Source organism: Panulirus ornatus, chromosome 40 (assembly GCF_036320965.1).
Source record: "Panulirus ornatus isolate Po-2019 chromosome 40, ASM3632096v1, whole genome shotgun sequence".
NCBI classification, from domain to species: Eukaryota; Metazoa; Arthropoda; class Malacostraca; order Decapoda; family Palinuridae; genus Panulirus; species Panulirus ornatus.
In genome coordinates this window covers 14376539-14387587 of record NC_092263.1, presented here as the reverse complement: position 1 = coordinate 14387587, position 11049 = coordinate 14376539, and the positions used below count along the sequence as shown (strand labels likewise).

Below are 11049 nucleotides of genomic sequence, written 5' to 3'. Positions count from 1 at the left end.
GTAAATCAGGATACTACTCTGCAGTCTTTCTTAAATATTCTACCAATTAAGATCTTTCTTTTAGTGGCAACTTATAAACATCCCTATCAGCCTTTCCATGGTTTCTGTACACTCTTAGGGAACAGGATATGAGATATTTTCAGGTCTATGAATTTTGTGAGGTTCTTGGTTTCTTTATGAGTCTTCTGCCCTGACTTTTATTATTGGTTAACAGATATCTCTCAACACACTATCCCACACCTAGTGTAGTAGTGTTCAGTAATTCAAGTCTTCTCAGGTAAATACATCCAAACCTTATGTAAAACTCTTCACTTATACCCTGATGCGTTGATTGTATATCTTGGTCTTTGGTCTATTTGACCCTTTATTGACAACTTGCCTTTTGTAAATTCTCGAAGCAGTATATGGAGTGATTGAGCTATCAACAGTATCTCTTTAATGTCTTTTCTTTATGATAGCCATCAAGTTTATGAGACAAGAATGCCACCCACACCATAGTTGGAGAAACAAAACTTTCATCAACAAAGAAATTTCTGTTTATTCCACAAAGAAACTATACAAATTTCTGTTTATTCAAAAAAGAAACTATACAAATTTCTGTTTATTCAAAAAAGAAACTATACAAATTTCTGTTTATTCAAAAAAGAAACAATACAAATTTCTATTCTCTAAACATTACATATAATTCTGAACTAGAGTGCTTAGTTGTGTAACAAATCTTTCTCTGCTACAACTCAATACCAGTAATAATGGACTTAAAATTACTTTCATCAACAATGGCAAGAGTTAATGTGTCTCAACACCAGAAGGTAAAGTTATTAAAGTACACTTGCAATAATACCTCCTACAATGAGTAATAAATTGACAAACTGCCTTCAGATCCACTTGGGAGACACTGAAATATAAGAACTGATCAACTAAAATAAAAAAAAATGCTTTATTCAGTCATATTTTACCATATGCTATACAAAAGAAAACAATGCATATTCAAATTGCACACATGGAGCAATTATTGTGTGTAAAATCAAACAAGTGTGTATGTGTGTGTGTTTGTAATTACATATTTGTACTGTATGGGTAAGGAAATTTTCACTTGTGGGGGCCCCATCTCTTGATCATTCTCTATCTATCTATCTATCTATCTATCTATCTATCTATCTATCTAGCTGTACCTCTGACACCCATTCTCGTTGGAACTCCCTCAAACTGTGGCCACAGTCTCCATAAGTAAAGAATTCCAGCACCGCTTCTCATCCTTTTGTGTGGCCACTGGCAAAAGGCAAGTCTAGTGTAGTATTTGCAGAGGCTCCTATCTAATATTCTTAATGACTCCTATCTAATGCACCTACCTACTGCTTCTACCTAATAATCCTGCTTACTAATTCTATCTGCTACTCCTACCATTTTGCCAAAAGGCAGGGCTAGTGCATAGTGCTCACTACAGGAAAATCTAGCTAGAGTTACAAGGAATGAGCTGCGTGAGTTAAAAGTTGTTAAGTGTTACACATAAAAAGGAGAGATTGTATGTTTGTAGACAGAATACCAGTAGTCCACATGTTAGTGAGGCAGAAAGAAAAGACAGCTACCTGGGTCAAAGGAGTGCAACTTGACAACCATTAAAATGCTGGCTCATGCACCACATGTCACTAACCCTCCTGATACCCAGGTGGGTAGTACTGGTAATGTACCTCCCTAGTTATTGGCTGCCTAGCTACTACTACCTACCTAATCATTCTCTACTATCAAACAACTTCTTAAATATAATCTTTTTTTTCTTCTTTTACTTATAATCAATTACCTATTAGTACTGTAAAAGAGGGAGTACAAGGGGGGGTTTCAACTCTGGTGCTCTATCTCTTGATATATGTGTGATTACTATTTGTGTGTTACAGGTTGTGATTTTTACACTTGTATTGCCTTGCCTCTTAACCATATATATATGTAACAGGTCTTTCCTCCTCTGTATGTATGAACACACACACACACACACACACACACACATACCCTAGCCTATGCCAAGTGCCTTTTTCATCAACCAGCCCCTATGAAATACCTAGATGGCCTGTAGACTTGCTGCTGTGCCTAGGATTCAAACCTGTGCAGGTTTGATCCCATGCAGCCTTTGCATGCATGAGGATCAGCAATGCTAACCACGACACCGAGGAGGTGTGCATGTGTGTGTGTGTGTGTGTGTGTGTGTGTGTGTGTGTGTGTGCATAATCACTATTTGTGATAATTATTTGTGTGTTATGGGAAGAGTTTTACACTCATGTTGCCCTCTCTCTTAATATTATATATATGAATTTCTTAATTTGTATGTGTATTCATATACACACAGCCCAGCCTAAGCCAGGTATCCATTTTTCAAGTATCCCTGAACTGCTAAATTAGCTGTGGGCTGACTGCTGCACCCAGGATTTAAACCTGGAAAAGACCATGTGTAATTCATGATCAGCAATGCTAACCGCTATACAGTGGAAGCCCACGCTTGTATGTATGTGTTTTCACTCAGTCCTGTGTAAAACTACATGAATGTTCACTATTTTGTGGTTATGAATGTCTTGTTGAACTGAACAGAAATACAATCTAAACTATCTCCTAAATTGTAGAAAAATACAATAATCTATGAGGTACTAGAAAATATGAAATCCTGCATTTACACATGCAAAATGGTTCATACATTCTGTACCCCTGGTATATCAACACTAACTGACCTATTTTACAGGTCATGCATGGGTTGTCAATAACTTACTCAAAATCACATAAACATGCTAAAAACAAAACAAAATTTTTTTGAAAATCATTAAACACATTATATGCTGTAAAAGTAAACTATTATGGATCTTTTCAACAGATTGCCTAAACTTTTAAAACTTATATCTTACATACATCTTAATGGATAAGTATCATTACAAATTCAGAGTTTTTACACTACATTTCTAAACTGATGGATTAACTTACACCAGTTTTCAGTGTACATAAATTGGTGCAAGTACCACTTAATGCAGCCTCTGATCCTCCCAAAGTCATACATCCTGTACAGGAATATTTCAAGAATATCTCCGAAAGCCATTTAAAGATTCCTGAGGAGGCAATTGGAGATTTCTCAAGTACAACACCCTTGCTCCATCTGTTCATGACTATGACCTTTATACATTGCACCATTGGTTGTTATACAGTCCTGTGCATCCAATTGCAAGCCTCTTTCTTATTCACCCAGTCTTGTGTCCTGCTCTTATCATCATGGACATACTTAAGCAGGGTTGCATTTTGGTTATCTATTAAATCTGAGAACTGAAGATGTAAAAATGTACTCAATTGTTGGGATTCCCAAAAGCTTGCTCAAGATAATTCTAACTGAAAAGTCTAAGAAGCAGCACTGGAATTCACCAGTTATGGAGACAGCTTTTGCTGTGGCCATCTCCATAAGGGACTTCCCAAAAGAAACAGAGATATAGATAGACAGACAGAAAGAGTTCCAAAAATATCAGGGTTCTTCCCAAAAGAGCAGAGATATAAATAGATAGAAAGAGTTCCAAAAATATCAGGCTTCTTAAGGTTCTATGCCTTATGAGACAAACTTGTACCTCTGAGCTTTCTGACAGTATACAATGATTTCATTAACAAACCATGAAGCAGGGAGTTCTAATAAAATGTTTGATTTCATTTCCAAAGCATGTAGATATCATACGTGCGTAATCTTTACAATCTCTTACTAGAGGTACGTGCCAAATGCTATGTCTCTCCTGATTTTGACAATGTCTATGCATGACTCTACACATGCATGAGGAAAGTGACCATAAGTGAGTGTGGTGCTTGAACTAATATACTCATAAAAAATGTATTGCACCTGATTCTTACTTCACTACATCATAAGGCCTTGAACTGGTTATTTTTTTGTGAATCTGCAATGGGTGACTGGATTTTTTCATAAAAAGCAAGCAATGCTGGGCCCAGCCTGGACAGTGGGGCTGAAAACCCACAAAGATTGTACCAGGAATGCACCAATTTAAGCTTGAGATGGGCTAATGCCATCTATCAGCAAACTCTTGCAGCACTGGGAATCTTTGCTTACATTGTAAATTAGTAACTAGAAACTGATGCTTCTTTTTATAAATGGTGGGAACAAAAACCTTGATTCCACAGAAAATTTTCTAAGCAGTACTTTGTCCAATCAAGATGGATTAAGTGTTCAAAGTTCTACTACACTTGATCACCCTCCATCTGAAAAAGGGATGAATTAGTCCAGCAAGAGAATCCAGAGCTATATTTGACAGATTCAGAAACAAAATCATACTAAGGACTTTCAAACTTATCCAAGGAGCAGTAATTCTAAATTGGAAGAAAATCATAATGCTTTTGTTTCCGTTCTGCAGGAGTGGTGTGATCTACCTGCACAATCAATTTCCCTTGAGATATATGTAACCACTAGTAAATTAGTACATAATTTGTTTGACAAAGCATAGTCTACCTGATTCACAGAAATATGAATTGCTACATAGATATATAACAGCTCTTCCCTCTAGATCAGAATGATGCCATTTTTCAAAATGAATCTCATGTATTCTGATTTTGGCATTTCAGGAGTTATGGGCATTACTAATGTGAGACAGTAATCCTATAACCCATGAAAGTAAATTTTCTTGAAGGTATTCATGTGAATATCAAAGTACTCATATCCTGGTGAGGTTTACATTAAAAAGTGTCTAGAAATTATGTGTGGTAAATTTGTCCTTGGATAAAAGAGGTTGCAGTAGACATGCTTACAGATCACTTGATACTTCTCGAGGAAAAGGCAAAGAATATCATTTCAGGAATGCAAATGGGTATGGTTTATTACTTTCTAAATTTTGATAACATGGGCAACATTCCCACTAACATTTAATGCCTGTAGAACTACTTACTGCTGTAATTTAAGGAGCTTTCATGGGGAAGTATGACATATGCCTTCAAGACCAATGTGAAGGTCCTTGTGCTTCTTTATATAAACTGAAATCAACTGGCAATGTTAATCCTTAAAAGCAATATGGAAGAATCTGTGATTCTCTTAAGAATATCATCTACCAATTCAGACTTAGTGGCAACTACACTCTACATGTCTAATAAAGTCCCAGATGCAGCAAAGGACTCACTTGTACAAAGAAATTCTTCTGTTTATGTACCTTTTAGAGCTGCTGACAGCAACCATAGATTTAAGTTTAACAAAAGTATTTTTCTCTAAGTCTGAGCTTTTGATTTAATCATGAAGATGTAGATGTGGTACTGGGATTTGATGATGTACATAAATAAAGAAAAATCATTTTAGAATGCATCCTACTGTCTAGATCAAGGCAACAAGTTTTAAGGGAAGCCTGTTCAGTGTGACTGAAATTGTATGAAATATTCACAAGAGTCCAGGTTGTGGACATGAGTTATTTGAGAGAAGTAAATGGTATGACTAAACAGAATGAAGAAAATAATGAGGGGGTGCATGAAAAATTTGGTATGGCAGGGAATGCAAAGTAAATGAACTGTGGAGCAATAGAGTGGGTGAAACATAGTACAGTGGAATGGTTTGGGCATGTGAAAAGAACTTGAGACAGGGAGTTTACAAGGAGAGTGTAAGATAGTATGATCAAAGGATTGATATGAGAGGAAGACAACCTGTGACTTGGGGAAATAGAATGGAAGAGTACTGGAAGGATAGAAATGGGGAAAGAATCCGTGGAATGATGTATGCAAGGGAGGAATATAAAGACAGGGATACATGGAGACTCAATCACTGTGGCCAGCCCCTTGATGGGAATGCCTGGAGGGAATAGACATCAGAGATATGGTTAGATAGATACAAATATAAACAAGATCCTGAGAGTTATGAGATGGCAAGACCTTGGCACTATTTGCTGTTACAAAAAGAAATTTCTTGAATGAATCATTTGCTGAAACTTTACTTGTGCCCTTTTTTGTGTGTTGATCTTAAAGTTGTTAATTACATCTACATTGTCTATCTTTACATTTTTTTGTCTTTCATTCCTTTTTCATGGAGAATCTTCAGAAAATCTCCAAGGTCCAGTGAATTTTTTTGAATATTTATCAACTTTCATCATATTTAGTACAGTTAAGGGATGGACATATTCAAATGAGCCTAAAAAAGATCGTTTTTTCCCCTGTGATGAAATGGATTTGTAATTTGGCTTTTCACAAATTTCTTCAAAAGATGTTGGCAAATGTGGGATCAATATATCATCCTGTAACACAGTGACTAAGGAGGAAGGGCAAAGAGCAAACTCTACATCTATTTCATTATTTCTGGTTTGGGTGAATTTTTCTAGAGCAGAGGTGTTCACCAGCATAGTTTTTGAGCCAACAGGCTCCAAATCTACAAAATCACTATGAGAAGGTTCTATATGGTGCACAGATGTAGAACCACCATGATTGGGAATCAAGAAATTTCCATCCTTAGATTTCATCACTGGCATCTTACCAACCTGCTTAACTCCAAACAACTCATCCTGCTTTGTGGCTTTATCACAAGTTGAATCTATTGATGATGCACTGTTTAACTTGTTTATCTCTGTCTGTCCATCATATTCTAAGGGTGTCTGTCTTTTAGAAACACATTTCCCAAATACTTTAGGGTTATTTGGGCTACCACTTGGCAGTAACCTGAAGGCCGTGAAAGAATAATCATCAGAGGAAAAAGGGTCACATAATGGTGATGGTGTTTCTGAATTAGCTGAAGAATTTTCCTGATTTGTACTTGAACGTCCATTTGATGATAAACTTGCGATCCCAGTATGAGTTTGAACCGTAACAGGAACTATCTTTTCAATGGAAGATATTTGCTTTACAAAGCTGTGATGTTCTGTGATTGGCATGTTTCTCTGACTATTTTCTTTTTCTGGTGTTTTGTCAAAAACTGAGGTGCCCTTAGAGGTGCATGGCCTTTGATTTGAACAGTTCTCATTTGAAAGTCTTGAAGAAGAAAAGCAGAGCATCTGTAAATATCAGAATATGAAAAATATCAAAATATCTCATAATGCTTCCCCTGGCCAACAGATAACATGATAAATATGAAGCAAGTAATCCCAAAATCCTTTAAAGATGTAACCATTTAAGTGCTTGACTACTGGGCTTAATAGCCCCCCAAATAATTCAAGGCTAGATTTGTAATCGGCATGAAAAATAGGTGATATAATGAGGGTCTAAACAAAATTTATTTCTCTAAGAAAAACTGAATAATTACAAGTAATAGTTCTGGGTATTTTCCTCAAAAAAATTTGCTTTAAAATTTAAATGTAACATAATGAAAGGCTTCTATACTTAAGATGATCATGAACATACCTCATAATGCTTCCCCTATGCTAGCAAATACCCAATAAATACAAAGCCAGTAATCACAAAACACTTTAAAATGTAGTCATTTACATGATCAATTACAGAACATAATGGCCACTAGAAAACATCTCAATCCCAGAATAAATATTCACCAAAAAAATAGGCCTCATAATGAGGTTTTTAAAACATCTATTTCCCCAAGAACATTATAAAAAATTCAGGGTATAGTTTACCAAACAAACTTTTGTTATGAAATGAAACATAACAAAATGAAAGGTTCCTATACATAATCTGATCATGGAAAACATCTCAAAATGCTTCCCCTGACCAAGAGATGACTGATAAATACAAATTGAATAATCATAAAATTCATCAAACATGTAGTCATTTTATAAATGCTTAATTACAAGCATTAATAGTCCCCAAACAATGTTTCAACCACAGATTCATATTCAGAATGAAAAACAGGCCAAATATTTATGTTTTAATAAAATCTATTATAAGTTCACCATATTTCTTAATATTTTTCTTCATATTTTTCATGATCTGTTGGTCCTAAGGAACATAAAATACATTTAGTTATTTTCTCAAGTATATAAACTTGAAAATATCATTACTAGTCATATTATGTATGCTTAATAAGATTATGGATCTGATATCTTGCGTTAGGATCATTAAGTTTTGGAATGATTAAAAGTTTGATTTGTTAATTATACATATTTGCCATTTCCCGCGTTAGCGAGGTAGCGTTAAGAACAGAGGACTGAGCCTTAGAGGGAATATCCTCACATGCCCCCTTTTCTGTTTCTTCATTTGGCAAATAAAAGAACAAGAGGGGGAGGATTTCCAGGATTTCTTACTATTTTTCTTCGTATTATATGCCATCTGTTAGTCCTTGGAATTCTGCTAGATTTATGCATTCTTTACAGGGTGGAGTTTAGAGCACTGGCTTAATATCAAATTGTTTTATCTTTTATAATACTATCCATCTGCTTATGTATGAGCCTTATTCATCTGCAGATCAACAAACCTGGCAATATGATCCAGTTACAACACTCAGTTACACACATGACACATAAATCATGAGAACTGTTAAATTTGGTTAGATGTACTAGAAAAATAATATTACCCACCCTAATGTATATATCAATGTGTTTATATGAGCAATGATCAGCATAACAGATGCAACTGTGAGAGATTTCTTAAAAGGTGGTTGATGAGTGAACAAAGTCAAGAAAGGAGGGAATTACAAAAGACAGAATAACATGGAGTACAGTAAAGACTGACCAACAGGCTGAAAAATGAAATCTGAAATTATAAGCATGTGGAAAATGAAGATTTAAAAAATCACCAAAACAGAATGGGAAGTGAGTAGAAAAAAGAAAGGTAAACAAAGGTAAGGTGAAAGAGAGAGCAAGGAACTGTTTACTTAAAAATGCAGCAAGTACAGAGGAGTCTGTGGAGAGGTGGAATACTCATTGTATATCGAAAGACATTATGCATGTGAACTACCTTTGTGCAGTGCATGAAATAGGTGTATTAGACACTACTAAAAATCTATTCTGATATCAAAATCACTTGGATCAAGAACTCTGACCTTATTGGCTGATTTCCTACAGTTTGTGTATACTTTGTGTTCACTTTCCTTATTCAGTGTTGTCTTCAATTTTCTTTTAAGTACCTTTCCACTCACTCCTGAGATTTTTCTGCGTGTTCCTACTTTCATTGTGACGATACTCCTTCCTTGCTTTTCACCCTTTGTGATTTCTCCAAGCCCTTTTTCTTTCATCGTCAATGCTGTCTGGTCTTTAGAGATGAACTGGGAATAAAGGAAGAAATTTTAAATAAATCGGGCAATATTAACATGTATGCTTATCTGACCAAATACCGACCAAATACAATGTTTAAATGTAAAGAGATCCTAATTTACCTTCCTGTGTAAAGATGTAACAATAAATCTTATCTTTTCATTGAATGTATCACAGATGCTTGAAAGTTCTTGAAATGTATATGAGGGAGGCACTACAGAGAGGTCATCAGTGCATCTGTTAATGCAACAAGCATCATAAAGGGAACATATGAACGTGTTGTGTGGCGGGGTGGCGATGGGAATGAATAAAGGCAGACAGTATGAATTATGTACATGTGTATATATGTATATGTCTGTGTGTGTATATATATGTACACGTTGAGATGTATAGGTATGTATATTTGCGTGTGTGGACGTGTATGTATATACATGTGTATGTGGGTGGGTTGGGCCATTCTTTCGTCTGTTTCCTTGTGCTACCTCGCTAACATGGGAGACAGCGACAAAGCAAAATAGATAATAAATAAATAAATAACGAACTTGTCACTGCTGAATGCTTAGACTCTGTAAGTTGGCTAAATTTTGTGACCTACAAAACACAAAGAACAAAGAGGGAGTAAACAAAAAGTTTCACGAGTGCAAATTACACACTGTACTTGAATTCAAGTTGTCTAAAAAGACACTCAGTCAACAATTAATAACTTAGACTTTCCTTCTTTCTTCCAAGATCTTCATTTGTTTTCCTTTTACCCATATTATATGTACCAACTTTTAACATTTTTAATTACATCATCATTTTTCATTACTATTACTATTATCACTATTATTATCATACTTGATCGCCGTTTCCCGCATCAGCAAGGTAGTGCCAGGAAACAGATGAAGAAAGACCCATCCACTCATATACACACATATATATATGCCATTGTACAAAGGCAAAGGGGATAAAAGTGAGTGATCAAATTACAGAGGTATAAGTTTGTTGAGTATTCCTGGGAAAGTATATTGTAGGGTTTTGATTGAGAGGGTCAAGGCATGTACAGAGCATCAGATTGGGGAAGAGCAGTGTGGTTTCAGAAGTGGTAGAGGATGTGTGGATCAGGTGTTTGCTTTCAAGAGTGTACGTGAGAAATACTTCAAAAAGCAAATGGATTTGTATGTAGCATTTATGGATCTGGAGAGGGAATATGATAGAGTTGATAAAGATGCTCTGTGGAAGGTATTAAGAATATATGTTGTGGGAGGCAAGTTGTTAGAAGCAGTGAAAAGTTTTTATCGAGGATGTAAAGCATGTGTATGTGTAGGAAGAGAGGAAAGTGATCGGTTCTCAGTGAATGGTGGTTTGCGGCAGGGGTGCGTGATGTCTCCATCCACATCCACAACAGACTGCATACTTGCCCCTCTCTCCAAAACTCTTGCATTCACCTCCCGAACAAACACATCCATAAACAAATTAAACAACCATGGAGACATCATGCACCCCTGGCACAAACCACCACTCACTACCCTTTCTAATCTGCCCACCTCCCATGCTTCTCATGCCACAAGCATCTTTTACACAAGCCATCACTGCTTCCCCAGTCTTCCCCCACTGCCCTTATGTCCTTTGCTCTCACCTTTTTCCATTCTGCACTGGGTCTCTCCCAGCACTTCCTCACACATGTCTCTTTCCCATGCTCACTTACTCTCACAATTCTCTTCACCCCAACATTCTCTCTTCTTTTCTGAAAACCAAGCATCACCTTCGCCTCCACAAGATAATGATCAGACGTCCTTCCAGTTGCACCTCTCAGCACATTAACATCCAAAAGTCTCTCTTTCACGCCTATCAATTAACACATAATCCAATAACGCTCTCGGGCCATCTCTCCTACTTACATATGTATACTTATGTATATCTCTGTTTTTAAACGAGGTATTCC

The 11049-nt window shown here is 36.1% G+C and overlaps 1 protein-coding gene across 3 annotated transcripts in view; it reads right to left on the bottom strand.

Moving 5' to 3' along the window:
- Nucleotides 1-513: 513 nt before the first annotated feature.
- LOC139761443 (uncharacterized) overlaps nucleotides 514-11049 on the bottom strand; it is a 173652-nt gene continuing 163116 nt past the window's right edge. For 2 of the 3 annotated variants that reach the window (XM_071685661.1, XM_071685659.1), the window contains exons 6-7: nucleotides 8915-9136; nucleotides 514-6977 (exon numbers count right to left, since the gene is read on the bottom strand). In XM_071685661.1, coding sequence (XP_071541762.1) covers nucleotides 6018-6977; nucleotides 8915-9136 — 1182 coding nt within the window. In that variant the 3' untranslated portion in view covers nucleotides 514-6017. The remainder of the gene's footprint in view (nucleotides 6978-8914; nucleotides 9137-11049) is intronic. The other variant, XM_071685660.1, reaches the window with a different exon arrangement.